Source organism: Nicotiana tomentosiformis, chromosome 11 (genome assembly GCF_000390325.3).
Source record: "Nicotiana tomentosiformis chromosome 11, ASM39032v3, whole genome shotgun sequence".
NCBI classification, from domain to species: domain Eukaryota; kingdom Viridiplantae; phylum Streptophyta; class Magnoliopsida; order Solanales; family Solanaceae; genus Nicotiana; species Nicotiana tomentosiformis.
Window position 1 is genome coordinate 112,227,011 of NC_090822.1, and position 18,531 is coordinate 112,245,541.

The 18,531-nt window shown below is 34.3% G+C and overlaps 2 protein-coding genes across 2 annotated transcripts; both read right to left on the reverse strand.

The window, feature by feature from the left end:
- Window positions 1–754: 754 nt before the first annotated feature.
- On the reverse strand, window positions 755–3,395 carry LOC104112806 (high affinity nitrate transporter 2.4-like). The gene is made up of 3 exons (XM_009622829.4): window positions 2,459–3,395; window positions 2,246–2,361; window positions 755–1,625 (listed from the first exon to the last, which is right to left on the reverse strand). Exons 1-3 carry the CDS (start codon window positions 3,278–3,280, stop codon window positions 959–961), a joined length of 1,605 nt encoding a protein of 534 aa, XP_009621124.1. The 5' UTR covers window positions 3,281–3,395; the 3' UTR covers window positions 755–958.
- A 9,447-nt stretch (window positions 3,396–12,842) lies between these two features.
- Window positions 12,843–15,641, reverse strand: LOC104112807 (high affinity nitrate transporter 2.4-like). The gene is made up of 3 exons (XM_009622830.4): window positions 14,785–15,641; window positions 14,399–14,514; window positions 12,843–13,685 (listed from the first exon to the last, which is right to left on the reverse strand). The coding sequence occupies exons 1-3, from the start codon at window positions 15,592–15,594 to the stop codon at window positions 13,019–13,021; spliced, it is 1,593 nt and encodes a 530-aa protein (XP_009621125.1). The 5' UTR covers window positions 15,595–15,641; the 3' UTR covers window positions 12,843–13,018.
- Between the last annotated feature and the right edge of the window lie 2,890 nt (window positions 15,642–18,531).

Here is an 18,531-nt window from a genome sequence, read left to right on the forward strand (position 1 = left end):
AAAAGGAGAAGAAAGAAAAAGAAAAGATTTACACAGATTTAAATTCACATTTGTTATGCATGGCAGGAATTATTCAAGACACGAAAACAAGAAACTCGTTTATTAAATTCCAATAGAAATAATTTCTATGTTCTGTAAAATCTGAAATGAGTTTAATATTACACCCTCTATTAGCTATGTACGTGCTGATGAACTTAAGTAAAATTTAATCATGTCGGTGCGTACTTACCTAGACATGATTAACTATGTAAATGAAAAGCTGTGACCCCAACGATGGAAGAGTATAATAAGGCTAAATGCATTAATATTTTCATTGACTTAGTAATATCACTTCTGCACAAATTCTGATTTGCATAATAATTTTCCTCCGAACAAAAAATAAGGGATGCAATCTTGAAAGAGTAATAAATGCACATATTGCAATATGTGCATTTAACTGTACAAATAGGAGTTTCCCTAAAACCCGGTTCGCGATTTCTTTAGAGGGAACCGTAACAAAGGGCAGCTAGGTGTGCAAGATATTCCCGCGTTCACGTTCCGGGGAACGATCACACCCTAAGGGTTGTGAGGTAGACAGACTCAATGCAAGCATTAGTGATTGTTTCCAAGGCTCGAACTCATAACCTATAGGCCACGTGAAGACAATTTTACCATTGTGTACTGCAAGGCTCCCTTTCGGGGGATCCATAATAATTTCCACATAAAATGAGAGAATTGGCGAACACATTTTTTTTTAAGGGTCACAGAAACCATAGATTATAAGAAAATGTTATTTCTCATGAGTTATTTACATAAAAAAAGAAAAAAGGACACATGAAAAACTTATAAGCTCATACTAATTAATACAAACTACAATGGATTCATGGTTGTAAGCTCATAATACTACAAAGAAACAACCAATCACACTCCACTAATTAAACATTACAAATACATTCAATTTATTCTTCTTGCGATTTCTTCAAACATGTTCTGGAGAGTAAGGTGGAGTATCTAAGGAAGAAACAATATGTTTTTTCCCACGTTCAGATCGGCAATTCTCTGCAAATTTAACACTTCCCTGATGTAATCCTTTTGATTTTTCATCTTCTGTCCATTCTGAACCATAATAATGCTCTTCATCATATTTCCCATCTTTTGAAGCTGGAAAAAACATACTTCCCCACTGCGGAAAATGAATAAAAGCAACTGGTATTGTACAAGCCACGGCCATTACTCCCATCCAAGTTAGTCCCATTGCTGTCGAAAATCTTGTCGTTGAAAAGAAAAGCAATTGTGTTAAGCCCCCTCCAAAATTTCCTCCAGCACCAGTGAGGCCTGAAATCAAGCCCAACGATCTTCGCGAAACGAAAGGAATGATTCCATAAGTTGCACCACATGCAGCTTGAGCTCCGATTGAGAAGAGAATCATTGAAACTATGGCTATAGGAAGAGATTCGGCTCGGCCCAACCAAATACAGAAGGCTCCTCCTAATGTTTGCACTATCCATAGGACCCATAACCTGCCTCTCATTCCGAATTTTCTTGCTGCTAAATCAGATGCATATCCTCCAAATGGACGTGCCACAAAATTGGCCATTCCAAATGTTGCAGCTATCATTCCTGCTGTGTGTAGCTTCAGATTAAACCTATCAACATTGAGTAATATGGTCAGTTGTGTAAGTTGAAATTGGGACGTTTACAACTTGTTTGGACGGTTGTTACATGTCGTTTCATAATGTATTGTATTATATTATTTTGACGAATACAATGTTTGGATAAAATGTATCATTTACCGTCATTTCATGATATCATGTACCAACAATATGAAGAATAAACTTGCAATATTACAAAGAAAAAGTAGGGTATGAGATAATATTGTTATATAAAAGGTAGGGTAAAGGATAAAATATAATTAATAAGAAGAAAGGACAAAACGAGAGGAAAAAAATAAGGTAACGATGCGACCACACCAAATCCGTCGTTATATAAAATGACACTTTTGGTTGTTATGTAACGATGAATTTAACGATACGATATAATAAAATTTAAGTAACAATTAAAACAAACAATGTATTTAAAGTAACAATACCATACAATACAATAGGTAACAATCATCTAAACAAGCTGTTAATTTCTACACTCTAATAATATATAAAAAGATTTACACTATCAGGTCAAATATGAGATACCTACGTAAAATCAACCATAAAAATTGAGTGTAAAAGTCAGATTTACTATTAAAATGCTGGAGATATAAAAAACTTACTTGTCGTAAAAATATTCTGCTATGACATTGTTGATGCAAAGCTCAACTCCCATGGAAAATCCATAGAGGAGGAAGAAGACCCATGTCCTATAATTTGTCACTGCATACCGAAGAACCTATACAGAAAAAGAATATAAAAGAAAATTAGTCAATTTGTGCTAATAATTAATTTCACTAGTTTATACTATATGTATAGGGGCAGAGTCTAATTACCTTTGAAAATTGATCTTTGGCAACATCACCCCTTTTCTGTAGAGTACTAAGGTTACCATCAGGGAAATCTTGACCAAGAGTTAAGACCATAAGTCCTATTATAATATGTAACCATCCTGGTATAAAAAAGGCGATACGCCACGCTGTAAATGGAGTAGCTCCAGTTATTTTAATTATATGAAAAAGAAAAGGCATAAGGAGTTGAGTAACACCACCCCCCATATCACCCCACCCCCCTGCAACACCATTAACAAGTCCAATAATCTGGCTATTAAACATTACACTAGTCCAGTATTGGCATGACACAAATGTGGCTAATGAAAATCCCACTAAAAATCTCATAGCTAAATATCCTTCTGCATTTGAGACAAAAGCCACAGAGAAAACAATAGGGGCTGTTAAAAGGTTGAGAAATGCACAGCCATATCTTGGACCTATTAAGTCACATAGTACACCCATTACTAGCCTAGAGAAAATGCTACCAGACACAGAAGCAACCCCGGCATTGCCAATATCTGCTCTCGTTAGGTTAAGATTATCGCGAATAATGGGAACTAAAGGAGCAGCAGCAAAAGTGGAGATGAAACAAGCGAAAAACGAAATCCAGGCTAAGTGAAAAGATCTCATGTGGGGTTGTGCAAATGAGAAGATTTTTATAGCTTTTGCCTTGTGCTCTGAATCAACTGGCAAATCAAATTTTGTGGCTAGGCTCTTATTATCAGGATTATTATGGCTATGTGAAGAAACAGAAAATGCAAATGTTTGTTCTTTGCCAGTTAATCCATGCACTGAGCTACCTAGGGGACTTTCAAAATTAGCCATTTTTGTCTTAAAACAAAAATTAAAGGCTTAGAGAAGGGCTAGTGGTTGTGGAATGTGGAGTAGCAAATTAACGAGATATTAGGAAGCTAAGTAGCAAAAAGCTTGATGCTGTGGTGATTATGGGAATGCAAAATGGTATGGTATTTATAGAGTTTCAGAGATTTGACATTAAAAAAGCACACGTATTGTACACATTGGCATCACATGGTATGCTTTTGTAAAATAGAAGAAAATAGTGAAAGTACATATTTGCCTATTTGTTTAATTATGATGTGTTTAACAACCCTTAATTTGTACTCCATTTAATGTGCAACAATTAAAATTACTAGAATGAACTGATCAACTTAAAGGCAGCTTAAACTTAGCTGAATGCAGTAATTTCTTTTTCTTTATTTAAGTACCAAGTTTTGTACGGTACTGGCGTACTGTAGTTGCCCCATCCTAGTGGCTTATAAGGAGATGGGCCATTTGAAGGCAGAGGACACATGAGCGAACAACTCAACTAAAATCAGGCTTTTGAGTAAAATATATAACCGTTTTCAAGATATATATATATATATACATATAAATCTAGATTCTTTGTCGATGGTAAGGGAGGAGTTCGGTGACCCCTCTTCTCTGTACATAGGTCTACTTCTACTTACATACGTCCTTCCGTTTCAATTTAGATGATGTAGTTCAATGGAAAAAAAAGACTTTTGAAACATGTAGTTCTAAAAGTTTAAGGGGCAAAAATTTTGTAGGAACATGCAATTTTTGTGGCTATAAAAATTTCTTATTAAGGGTAAAGTGGGTAAAATGAAAAGTTTAAAGTTAAATTGTTTCCAAATATAAAAATATATCATTCTTTTTTTAACAGACTAATAAGGAAAATGTATTTAAATTAAAATAGAGGGAGTATTATTTTTAAGGACAGCTGAATTTATGCACTCACAATGTTTATAGTAAGTCACTATTTTCCCAATTTTAAGTAAATTGACCCATCATATGTAAAAGATTAAGTGAAAAGTGCAGTCTCTTTCTTTTTCAACCAGAAGCAACTTCTAGATACACCAAAGGATGCGGTGGAATGGTAAATGTTCATCTATATTCTTAACCAGATATCTCGGATATTAGAGATTTGGAAATAGTCTCTTTTGGTAGAGAGCCTGATTTAGTTTACCTTCAGCATTTATGCAAGATCATACATCGCCTACTAATTAACGTAAAATATTTTACTAATTATAGACAAAATCACTTGAGAATTAGTTTTACTCCACCTATTTTTATGATATTGGATCTAGCATGTTTGACTTGATCAAAGTTGGGCAAAATTTTCATTCGGTTAAGCCTAATGCTTGTCCCTAACTAATCCAAATTAAACATAGACAAGAAACTTCTTAAGAATCGGTACGTCACCATTGGATGCATGAAGATGGATTTTAGGTTGTATTTTTCCAAAACCTACACAACAACGATAACTAAAGTTGCTCTCATATATATATCTAGAGAAACAAAGTCTGGTATCGGATTCTGGTATCAAAACTTTCAATCTTACTGAATCTAGTTAAATGGCACATGAATCCCTGCAATTTAAAAAACACAGATAATTCTAATCTCAACTTTGAACATTAATTTTACTGACTTATAATTTCTTCTCTTTTTTTATTGTCACGACCCCAATTTCCCTTCGTAGGATGTCGTGATGGCACCTAGTCTCTAAGCCTAACATTCATACAGAAATAACCGAAATAATAAATAAAGTCTCAAAACTCAACAACTATATTATATGAAATCTGCAATTCAGCATATACAACTCCCAAGACCCAGCGTATACAAGTCACAAGCTCTAAATAGAAGTATTGCATAATCCTATACATCAATATCATTAAAAGGATACGGAAAATATAATAGTCAAGGTAGAGGGGGACTTCGAGGCCTGCGGACAACGTCAGGTATACCTTGAAGTCTCTGCAGCTAAACTCTGAGATGGTAGGAGGTACCTGGATCTGCATAAAAAGATGTGTAGAAGCGTAGTATGAGTACACCACAACAGTACCCAGTAAGTGCCAAGCCTAACCTCGGTAGAGTAGTGACGAGGTCAGGTCAAGGCCCTACTAGAATAAATAAGAAGATTGTACAAGTGTATGGCAGTGTAGTAATGATTGTAATGAAATTGAAACAACAAATAGCATATCAAGATCAGCTACACGGAACTAAAGCAAATAGTGCAACACGGAGAAGACAAGAAATAATATGCTAAGGAAACAAACAACCAAAGACAAGTACAACAATAGAGAAATACCAACAAGAGTCACTACCGGGGTGCAACCTCGTATAGTCTCAAATCACAAGAATAATTCACAATTTTTCCTTATATCACCGAGGGAGCCTTGCATCTAGTTTTAAAAATTATTTTCCCGAAATAGCATCCTACGTTTTAGCCCACCTTATCACACCGGATGGCTTCTAGTAGTTCCCCTACTAGTTACGTGTATCAAGCCTACCTTATCTCACCGCATGCGTATCAATATCATAATGTATCACAAATCGTACCTCAAATGCCCAATATCACAACTTGCCACCAAAACCAACAATAATAGTGTTTTCACAATAAAGAGCCCATGGCTCAACCATAATATACACAAGAGTCTCAACGACAATAACCGGTAGTGAATAACTCAATAAAGAATAGTATTTCACAATTTAAGACTTAACCTCAATGCAAATCATGACCATTATAACTCAATAGCAATTTCAACAATAAGATATTCCACGAATAACAACTTCAAGTAATGAATTCAACGGTTAAATAATGACTATGGAATAAAGTAAGGCAAAATACATAGTTTACCCATTAACCTTGCAGCGAAATCCATGTTCCACACCTCTACTTCACGGGACACCTTTTACACACTCAACCTTTCAAAAGTGTGTCTAAGACACACTACTTTTGACCAGATAGCACTTGCGTGTTTACACACAAAAAAGCGCGCGAAGCTCGTAAAAATCTCATTTTTTTTAATCTCCCCTCCCCACAGGAACCTCTCCCCCTCCCTCTGGTCTTCTTCCTCATACCACCCTTCCCATCGTCTTCTTCCCCAAATAGAATTTTGGAAAGAACATAAAATTTTAGATATAAAATTGAGCAATTTTTGTTGGTTTATTGTCCAAATATTGTGAAAACTATTTATTTGTGATAGATTTAAAAGTTTTAACAATAGTATTTAAGGTTTGGTAAAAAAATCTAGAATCCACCATTGTTGTGGTATCGAAAAAAGCTTAAAAATTCAATCGGATTTTGTTGATTATTGGGTTGTTGAACTCAATTTGTTGCTCGATTATTTTCAACTAGCTGTTTAGATGGTGTGGTTGAATTTTGATGTTGTTGGAAACTTTCTCACAAACAACTAGGTGGCATCAGCAATGGTGCTTAAGATAGAAAATGGGAAGATGAAGAAAATATATTTTAATTGTAATTTTCTAATATTTGTTTTCCTTTTTTAAAGTCAATGGCACGTGTTACGACCTTATTAGGGCGTGACTTTTATGTTATCAGAAAAATTGATCAAGTACAAAAGTGATGTGTCTTAGATACACTTTTGAAAGGTTGAGTGTGAAAAAGGTTTTCCGTGAACAAGAGGTGTGTAACTGGGATTTCGCTTCAAGGTCGATGGGTAACTATGTATTTTGCCTAAAGAAAACAAGAACTTCAACTAAACATGTAGAGCAATTAGCAAGTAAGAGATAAGACAAGTAGAACATGTGAAAATAAACTAGAAAATGATGACTATAACATGTTAAGGTAACTCAATTAAGGCATGAAAGGAATCTACATAGCTAAAACCGATAATTTCCACATTTAGCCCGTGTACACACTGGTCACCTTGCGTACACGACTTTCACACATCACAATGATCACAAACAACGCCAATCCGAAGGGGTAATTCCCCCCCACAAAGTTAGGTAAGGCATTTACCTAAAATCACACTAACTCAATCCACTAGTAGGCTTTTCCCTCGATTATCCAACTCCGAACGGCTCGAATCTAGCCAAAATAACTCCATACTATAAATATAAACTATAGAAAACTCTTTCGAACCATAAAATTACGATCTTTGCAAAGAAATAAAAAGTCAACTCAAAAAGTCAACCCAACCCCGCATCTCAGAACCCGACCAAAATTATAAAATTCGAACACTCATTTGATAACGAGTTCAACCATACAAGAATTACTCAAATCCAACATCAAATTTCCAAATCTTAGCCTAAGAAGTTTCATAAATTTTTCCCAAATTTTCAACTCCAAAATACTTAAATTAATGATGAAAACAATAATAGATTCATGTAGTTTAACCAAAATCGAGTTAGGAATTCTTACCACAATGTTTTTCTTGAAAATCTTCCGTAAAATCGCCTCACACCGAGCTCTCTATGTCCAAAAATAAATTATAAAACAAACCCTCTAAATTTCCTATTTTCTTCCAAGTAAATCTGCTTCTACTACAAGCCTTTCATCGTATCTGCGACGCCGCACCTGCGGAAATACCATCGCAGGTGCGGGTTCCACTTAGGCTTAGGAGATTCTGCTTCTGCAGACATACACGCGCACCTGCAAAAAACTCTCCGCTTCTGCGAAGACCGACCAGGCTTGCCCCTTCCGCATCTACGACTATTTCTACGCACCTTAGGACTCGTAGATGCGGAAACCACCTCGCACCTGCGACCCCAGGTCTGGGCATCCCATTTCGCTTCTGCGCCCTATCACTCGCATTTTCGAGCCGCACCTAGGTCCAATCCCTCCACAGGTGCGATGACACCAGATGTCTGGAAACTTCAGCAATTGCATAAGTCTAAAAATTGATCCGGATTCAATCTGAATCACACCCCGGGTCCAAATATACCAACAAGTTTCAAAAGATATAACGGACCTAATCGAGGCCAAAAATCATATAAGTAAGACCGATTCAACGAATCGCAACCCCGATTCAAGCTTATGAAACTATGAACTTCCGAATTCTGAAACCAATTTTGATTCATACCAAAACACCTCTGATTGATTTTAAATTTTGCACACAAGTTATAAATGACATTACAGACCTATTCCAACTTCCGAATTAGGGACTTATTCCAACTTGTGGAGAAATTCACCCAAAAAGATTGTTTACACTAACAATATATATACTGTCAGTTAATAGAATTGTTTGTTTATACCATCAGATCAGGTTTACCTGATATAACATGTAACTTGTCTATTTATTTTATTTTTGAATTATCAACCTAGTCAACATGCAAGAATATGTTTTGCAAGTAGAATTTAGCAGGATTAAACTCCCATAAAGCAATGAAAATCTTATAAGTACGACTTACGTACAAATGATAATACTGAGTGGCTATCGTGGGTTGCTTTGGTGGTAAGCAACCTCCACTTCCAACTAAGAGGTTGTGAGTTCGAGTCATCCTAATATCAAGGTGGGGAGTTCTTGGAGAGAGGGAGCCGAGGGCCTATCGGAAACAGCCTATCTACCTTAGGGTAGGGATAAGGTCTGCGTACACCTACCCTCCCCAGACCTCACTAGTGAAATTATACTAGGTTGTTGTTATTGTTGTTGTTGAGTGGCTATCGCAGTTTGTACGTATCTTCAAAATTATTTTATTCATAAAATACTTGTTCACATGTTATTTCAGCTCCACTTGCATTTATCTTTACTTTTTGTTTTATAAGTATATATAACTTTACCAATATATATATATATATATATATATATAAAACTTAAATTAATAATTTCTTGTTTAATTAGACGTGGCGTGGGGTGGCTAAGATTTCGGTGTCATCTCTTTCTTAACATTCATTTGAACATCTAGAGTTCATTAGTTGAGAAATTAAAACGGATATTGTATTATTCTATTCACTTTAAAAATTTAAATCTCTTATTTGTTTTTCTTGCCCTTATGAAGTTTGGGAACGTAAATGGGGCACCGGCATTGGCGCTACTGAATTGGATTATAGTCAACTTATCGATCATGCATGTGCTTTGGTATATTTTATTGTTTTGATACCTTATCTCTTTAATCTAACTTGAAACCCTAAATTCACAATATTTTGCCTCGCCATTCCAACTAATTTATAAATTGACAGTAAAAACCAGTACTTTTAAAACATGAAAAATAAATCAATTTACCTAAAGAAAAGTCAAACTTACGTAACTTCTTTCCTTCTCACTGTACTTTAGTAAAGTAGAAGGTTTCGTGGTCAAGCGACATGAAATTATGATTATATCTACTTTTTTTTGTGTCTATTAGTACATGTGAATTTTGTAAAAAATATTTGACGGACTTTGATTGGTTTAAAATGTAATAGGTCCATAGAAAATGGTATAGTGACCAACACTCATTGTTTCCCCATGACTTTCCGATTCATTTAGCAGATATTTCGCGAGCTTGATACGTATAAGAGTTCATATAAGTGTTGAATTTAATAGTATAATTTAATCCCCTATAGCTGAGCAAGATGGAATTTGCAGATGTTATATAGATTTTAGAGCAAATGATATTGCTCAACAACTTTAACTTGGAGTCTTGCGGTTGCATCGATAGGAACATTTGACGTCGTTTTTAGCATGAGTTATAAGGAAACTTTAGCGTGTTTCTAAGGAAAAAGCATGAAATAAAAAGATGTTTAATTGATAAAAGTAATAATATTTGAAGATTGAAGTCATTTAAAGTACGGTGAATACGGTTTGTACCATGTGATGTTAGGTTTTGCCGTCCCCTCTTAACAACTTCCTTATAGTTTCACCAATTAGTCGACTTAGGACATGTCTAAATCATCTCAAGCGACCTTATCTCATTTTATGGTCTATTTTTAATATAATTTGTAATATTAATGAAGACAAATATTTGCTGAAATCAACTAACCAAATAGAACCGAATGAAAGCCGCCACCAAACCTACACCGTTGATTTATAATCCAAGAAATGATACGTTCTATGGAGGGTTGGATTGTTCATTAAATAAGTAATTAAAAATAAGTTATCAAAATCTATTAGCAAAGCAAAAGAACATGGACACATGGTTGATAAGTTGACCATGATTTCTTAATTTATAATTCAACTGTCAAGAACAGCGCGCTTGTAAATAACAAACATTATTTTCTCATGATTTTCTCTTCCTTTGAACAAAAGTATTATTAAAAATAAAATTCAAATAAGATAAATTCACGTCATCAAGTAAATCTATTGAAATAAAGATAATGGCTATGGCTCAAAGACAGGAGGATATCTTAGCAACAATCAGAGGCAGATCTAGAATTTAAACTCTATAAGTTCAGCCCATAAGTATTTTATTAAAACTCGTTATATTTTTAAAATTATATGTTCATAGTTACTATTTTTTATAATTTAAAAAAAATATTACATATAAATTTATATTAAAAATAAAAAGTTATGAATTAAGTTAAATCCGGTGTGACAAGCCTTGATGTGCCTCTGGCAACAACATCGCCGAAGTTTAAGGCAACCCACGTCTAAATTCAAGAAGCTACTACTATACTTTTTCTACTTAAATAAATATGCAAGTTGAGCTCAATGTATTTGACTTGGTTTATCTTTTATTTTTTAAAAGGTCAGACATCACTCAACTCAGAGAGTCTTGGTATAATTAGTAAACTTGTCGCCATGTGACCAATAGGTAAGAGGTTCGAACCGTAAAAATAACCTCTTATAAAAATATATGGTAAGATTGCGTATAATAAACCCTTGTAGTCCGGACCCCGCACACAACGGAAGCTTAGCACACCGACATGGTCTTTAGACAACATTCAGCAGAGAAACAATTATTAAAGATTAAAGATAAAAAAAAAAGGAAACTTCCAATGAGGGTGACACCGTACATTATAAATGCGATAGTCTTTTAGAGTTATCATCGGTACTTATGTGATTTTCTTCTCCAAAATGTTTGCCCCATTTTATATTTTATTCAGAAAATTAATACTACTATTTTAAATCTAGTTGCAATTGTGCCCCCCCTGTAATATTGACTTAGCATCTCAAAATTAATTATGAAACTCACTTCTGCTCGGTCATAACAACTTAGCTATATATTTGACACTATGAGATTGAGGAACAGCAAAATTGTAAACAGAAGATTAATATATAAGTAAATATTTCTTTGTCGTATTAGGCTAGAAGACGCAGTGTTTGTTCGATGAAATGTATTTTCAATGTTTTGGTGGAGTACGATTGTTGTTCTTTGAATTATGAGCATGAATCCATTAATATACTCCATTAGTTCCACTCTATTTGGGATCCAAGAAATCATTTTCTTTGGTTACACATTTTCATATGTTTAGATATCTTTCCTTTAAAGTTAGTAACTTACAGTAATTTTTATATAATTTATAACTATTTAAACGTTATTTTCTTAAAATAAGTGATTGAATTTCAGAGCGTTGCCGCAATCTTTCCGTTATAAGTTAAACTGACTCAATCACCAAGATTTATAATTAGTGGTATCAGCGCGAGTCTCTCGCAACTATTGCACTGCCATCTCCTTTGTTTATGGAAGTATCGACCAGAAATTCAAAAATAGTCAGATTTACAACTGGTAGTTGAAAATTAGCCCCAATTTAAAAAATAATCGAAATTTAGTTACTTTTCATGTAAAAATAAAATTTGAATAAAAATACCCTTAAAAATCCAGAAAAGGTCCAGCATAATATGTTGGAGTTCGAATTTTTTACATATGAGATTCCAGTATAATGTACTGGAATGCTAGAGTTCCAACATAACGTGCTGGAAGTTTATACGCAGAAACTCCATAATCTTGCATATTATACTGGAACTTTTCGTGTTTCAGCTAAGGTAATTTTTGTCTAGATTTTATCTCCGTATTAAATAGTTGTTATTTTTCAATGACTTTATAAACGCTGACTATTTTCTAATTACCAGTCTGAAAACTGGCTATCACATGCTATTTCGATGAAGTATCGAGCTCTGGCCCAAACATGTTGCACTCTTGAACCCTAATATCTGACGGGATCTTTACACAAATAGCCGGCCACATTCACTATTTACTTTTTTCTAGCCATATACATATATTATACATTGATTATACATAACTATACATATATAATACATAAATTATGCATATATTATACCTCTACCAGCTATTATTAATTTAAGTTGTGGGGTGGGCGGCTATTTGAATTAATTCTTCATATCTGACCCGAACATAGTTCAGATGAACCCAACCATTTCTCCTTTAACTCGGCCCAATTTGTTGAACCAGCTTCCTAGTTTCCTACTATCATGAATCTTATCAATACCAAGTCATACCCCTAAAATAATGCGTTTATTCTAATTTGTAAGTTCATTGAATTCTTTTAGTATTATTTTAATAGGCATCTTTTGAATATTTTCAATAATATGATTGAAGCTACGAATTAATTTCTGGCATGAAATGAACGACTGTTGTTTACATTTAAAAGCTGATCTTGTGGTATAGTAAGATTGTAATGAAGGGAAAAATATAATAGAGTCTTCCTTGTTGTAGTGAAAGTTTACACCAAATCAACTGTTTTAATATTAAGATCAGTCTCACAACACAAAGTGATAATACAAATTAACTACTCACGCTTAGGTAATAAAAGCTCATTAAAAGACACATATCACACGTTTATTGTGTTGATACAAACACCAATTAAGCAAGTAAGCTTTTCAAAATCACTCATTTCTCCATACTGATCTGTAAGACTCAAGCTCAGACACGGTTTGGCGTTACATTAGGCGGAGTAGGAGCTGAACCCACACGCTTACCACGCTCCGACCGACAGTTTTCAGCAAACTTGATGCTGTTTTGGTGCATACCCTTTTGCTTCTCAGCCTCAGTGTACTCAGAGGTGAAGTAATGCTCTTCAGTACTCTTAACAGGATCTTTAGTTGGAGGCAAAAACATACTTCCCCATTGTGGGAAATGAACCAAAGATACAGGAAGTGTACAAGCTATAATCATAATCCCCATATAACTCAATCCTGTTTCTGTTGACCATTTTGTAGTTGTGAAAAACAAGAGTTGTGTCAATCCAGAACCAAAATTGCCTCCAGCTCCTGTCATACCTGAGATTATACCTAACGATCGACGCGAAATGAAAGGAATAATACCAAATGTAGCTCCACATGCTGCTTGAGCACCTAAGGAGAATATGATCATCCAAGCTATAGCCATAGGAAGTGTGCTTGCTTTTCCAAGTAAGAAACAGAAAACACCACCAAGTGTTTGTAAAATCCATAAGTTCCATAATCTGCCTCTCATTCCAAAATGTTTGGCTGCAATATCTGATGACCATCCTCCAAAAGGTCGAGCTAAGAGATTAGCCATACCAAATGTGGCAGCAATGATTCCAGCCGTGTGAAGCTTTAGATCAAATCTACAATTTTTTAAAATAGAGATTAATTTCTTTAATTAAGTGGCGACGAAGATTGTGTAACATTTTATGTGATACACTTTCCTTTTTAATATATTCCAATTAGAATGACATCTTTCTATATTTAATAACAATTTTATTTTAAACTTCATATTCACCCTTAATGATATAAAAAACGGACAGCCGGGAGTATGAAGCATCGTGCGTTCACACAGGGTGCGAGAATGGCCGCACCCTAAGGGCTCGTTTGGTACGAGGGATAAAGGATAATTAGCCCCGAGATTAAATTTGAGATAAGTTTTTTCCATATTTGGTTGGGATAAAATTGTGGTATAGCTAACCCCGGGATTAGTTATCCCGGGATTGTAGTGTTATTTTTATCCCTATAGGAGGGTGGAATAACAATCCGAGGATAACTAATCCCAGAATAATTAATCCTGGGATAACTTGTTTTCCAGCCAAACAACTCCTAAAGGGTGTGATGCAGACAGTCTACCCTGATGCAAGTATCAATGACTAATTTCACAGCTCGAACACGGGAACAATTTCACCCTTAGTGATATAGCCATAGAAATGTTTGTCCTATTTTTGACCAAAGGTTTATAAAATTTTGATTTTTTCTTGAACTCTATGTCATATCAAACACCATCATTATAAATTGGGATGGAAAAAGTACTACTATTCGTAACAAAAAACTTAGGGAAAACAAGTCAAACCTATCAAAGAAGTACTCAGCAATCACATTATCTGTAGTCAATTCAACTCCCATGGAGTAACCATAGAGCAGGACAAAGATCCATGTCCTGTAATTTGTTGCAGCATACCACAATATCTATGACAAAAATAGAGATGAAATAGTTAGCTACCTGTTCTACCTTTAAATAACTAAGGTAACAAAATTCTCTTTGTTCTAAAGTACAAATTATATAAGGCAGTCCGGTGCATTAAACTTCCGTTATGCGCGGGGTCCGGGAAAGGGCCGGATTACAAGAGTCTATTGCACGCAGCCTTATCCTGCATTTCTGCAAGAGGCTGTTTCCACAACTCGAACTTATAACCTAGCTCTTGATCACATGAAAATTAATGAAAATGGATTACTCACCTTAGAGAACTTATCTTTAGAAACATCACCTTTCTTCTGTAGGGAAGCAAGGTTACCATCAGGCAAATCTTGGCCAAGAGTTAACACTAAAATTCCCATAATAACATGAAGCCAACCAGGAATAAAGAAAGCAATTCTCCAAGCAGTAAAAGGGGTGGCTCCTGCTCTTCTAATAATATCATAGAGAATAGGCATAATAAGCTGAGTAGCTCCACCCCCCATATTTCCCCATCCTGCTGCTGTTCCATTAACAAGTCCAATAATCTGACTATTAAACATCGTACTCATCCAATATTGACACGACACAAACGTCGCGAGTGAGAATCCAATCATGAATCTCACAGCAACGTAGCCACCAGCCGAAGACACGAAAGACATGCAAAAAACAGTCGGAGCTGATAACATGATAAGAAACGCGCATCCATATCTTGGTCCCAACATGTCACAAATCGCACCCATTGCAAGCCTAGATAGAATACTTCCGGAAACAGAGGCAACCCCAGCATTACCAACGTCCATTTTGGTCAAGTTAAGGTTGTCTCTAATAATAGGAACTAAAGGGGCAGCAGCAAAAGTAGAAACAAAACAAGTAAAGAAAGAAATCCAAGAAAGTTGAAAAGTTAGACCGTGAGGTTTTGAAAATGAGTAGAATTTGAAAACCTTGGCCTTGTGTTCAGAATCGACCGGAACTTTAAAATGTGCAGTGGTATCAGTTTGTACCATTGGAGATGCAACAGAGAAAGCAAGAACTGGTTCTCTACCTGTAACTCCATGCATAGAACTACCTGGTGATCCTTCAATATCAACCATTTTTAATTTCTTCTTTAGGAAAAAAAAAAAGATTGATTAAAATGCTAAAGAAGAAAGCTTAGTTTGATTTTGAAGTGTATGTTTTGATAATTTTAGGCGTGTTTATATAGGTATAAAGGAGTTGACAAAATACAAGGCTAAGTAACCTAATGGAGATTCCGAATGGTTATAATTTGATTAAGGAATCCACTTCGCCGCATCTGATTAATAGCGTTAATCTTATCGTATATTCCAAAGGATCCTATTTTTAAGGAATCTTATAGTATGTCCACTATCTTGCTAACAGACTTAGCCCGTCTTTTTTTCTTTTTTTAAAAAAAGTTTTAATATGATAATAATCTAACCGTTGTGGTTAGTTAAATATTGAAGCACCAAAATGATCCCAGTTCAAAGTTTTATGTTTCCTTTTATGGCGATGTCTGACTAGACACACCGGTTTTAAAATTTTGACTTTTAATACATATTAGAAGTACCCTTAAAATTTTTATTTTAAACATCTTTAATATGTTTGTGGTTATAAGATCATGTCATTAAGGATAAATAGAAAGAAGAATTAACCCCAAATAGCAGCTCATCTAATCTCTTAAATTAAAAATAGCTGTCAGATATATAATATATATAATTCATGTATTTAATATGTATAACTGTGTATAATCAATGTATAATTTATGTATACGGACTAAAAAAATAAACATTGAATCTGACCGGCTATTTGTGCATGTAACAATCCATTCATATATTATAGAGGTATCATTTCTTTTTTGAACAAACTACGAAATTAATATGTCAGTAAAATTAAACAGAGGCGGAGGGTGTATCAATAGTTCCTTCCTCGAAATTTCGATCACGTCGATTCCAGGTTAATTGATTGTGATCTAATCAGGTGGCCTCTCCAGTTCTAGTAAGGAGATGATTATATTTTAGACTAAGGCCTCATTTGTTTTTTTTAAGATTAAGATGGCTGAATCTGAATACACATCTCAATATCAATATGTGTATTAAAATTAATATATCTAAATTTGAATACACATTTAAATATTAAAATATGTATTAATATCTGAATACTAAATGATTAAGACTGTTTGATTTTTAATATCTGAATGTATAAAATTTATCTTTATTTGAAAATTAATAACATAAAATTCAAATGAAATACTAATTAATCTAATATTCTATCAATAAATATATAATTTTTTAAAAATATAGTAGTTGTTAGTGGTGATGGTTAACGGTGGTGCTTGTGAATACGGACTAGAGGCAGTGGTTGGTGGTAGGTTTGGTTGATGGTGGTGGTTCAGGATAGTAGCTAGTGGTGATTAGTAGTGATGGTGATTATGATTGAGGATGGTGGTGGTGAGTGGTAATAGTTAATAATGACAGGTGGTGGTGTTAGTTGTGATTGAGGAAGGTGGTGGTGGGTGGTGATAGTTTATAATGATGTAGTGCCGGTTATGATTGTTGATGGTGATGAGATGGTTAGTTGTGGTAGTTGAGGTGAATGAGTGTTTGTGGTTGAGAATGATAGTAGTGGAAATGGTGTGGATGGCAGGTGATGGCAGTCGATTATGGTGGCGACTCTGATTGAGGATCATGGTGGTGGTGGCATGATGGTAGTTGATAATGGTAGGCGGTGGCGAGTCAATTAATAATGAATATGGATGATAGCATCTTAATGAAATTAAGTCTCTGTTATGGATCTTAATCATACATACCTATTCAGACCCATTAAGTAGTTCTGAAGTAAAAAAATCAAACACACTTAATGATTAAGATCTGAATTATTAAGATTCAGACTTTAAAAAAAAACACACTTAATGTCTAAGATCTAAATGATTAAGATTCAGACCCCCATTAAGTGCAAACAAATGAGGCCTCAAGCTGCTATAGCAAGTCGTAAACTCTTTGCAATTGTGCTTGCTTGTAACTTTTATGGCTTTGTTAATCCTACTTGACAAATAAATATATATATATTATCTTTTAGGTCTCTTCAATTTTGACGTGTGGTTTATGTGAGAGAAAAATAAAACAGATTAATTGAAAAGAAAACCTTGTACATTATCTATTCAATATCAACGTTCAGTATATGGCAAAGAACTAAAAATACTCATGCAAAGAGCATTAGTTTCTTGACATAATCATGTAAAGATAAAAAGATAGCATGTGACTTTTACATAAGGTTTATTATTGAGTCATAAGTATAAGTTATTATCAGGGCTGAGCTAGTGTACGTTCTACATACGGGTTTGACAGAACTCGATAGATATGATCCAGATGATGTATTTGTATTTAAAAACTCACTTAAAATGTATAAATAATTTATTTAGAACTAGGTAAAGTACCTTTTCTAGAATCCAGAATTCACAAATTCAAAATTTAATTAACGATGATTTGGTACATGAATCACTACCTACTTAGTTTTGTCATGTCTAGAACTATATATGGCAACAAAATACATAATATTCTTCCCTTAAAATATATTCCATAAATATACAGGATGTTTGCTTAAAATTCTAGAAATTAAACTTTTTGTTTTTATAAAGAAACCATGAAAAGAAAAATTAAATGACAAGTATTAAAAAGCCAACAAGCATTAGCCTTCTCCAAATGTTTGTAACTTGCAATTAATTAGTCACATAAGCTCTATGTATTTGGTTATAAATCACTTCTTACCTCATTGGATAAAATATATTTAAAGAATTATCCCAACTAATAATAATCCACGATTAAGCTTTGAAAATAATTTAGCTGACCTGGTTAATTGATTTTTGCAAATTGTAATAATTAAGATTATGAGTCATATTCTTCGATTCAAAATAAGGTATAAGAAAAAGAAATCTTAATCCCAAGTCTTCTTCTAAGTTCTACCTACTCAGTACACGGAAAAGATCAATGTACGGCAAGTTGCAATAGTCGATCAAGAGCCCAAAAAGTACAAAT

Bases quoted from the DNA above. Each gene is read 5' to 3' on its own strand.
- LOC104112806 (XM_009622829.4), bottom strand. From the start codon at position 3,280: ATGGCTAATTTTGAAAGTCCCCTAGGTAGCTCAGTGCATGGATTAACT. The intron at 2,362-2,458 runs GTAATTAGACTC...TTTTCTGTATAG, and splicing joins CCAAAGATCAATTTTCAAAG to GTTCTTCGGTATGCAGTGAC. The intron at 1,626-2,245 runs GTAAGTTTTTTA...CAATGTTGATAG, and splicing joins GCAGAATATTTTTACGACAA to GTTTAATCTGAAGCTACACA.
- LOC104112807 (XM_009622830.4), bottom strand. From the start codon at position 15,594: ATGGTTGATATTGAAGGATCACCAGGTAGTTCTATGCATGGAGTTACA. The intron at 14,515-14,784 runs GTGAGTAATCCA...TTTTTGTCATAG, and splicing joins CTAAAGATAAGTTCTCTAAG to ATATTGTGGTATGCTGCAAC. The intron at 13,686-14,398 runs GTTTGACTTGTT...AAAAAATTGTAG, and splicing joins GCTGAGTACTTCTTTGATAG to ATTTGATCTAAAGCTTCACA.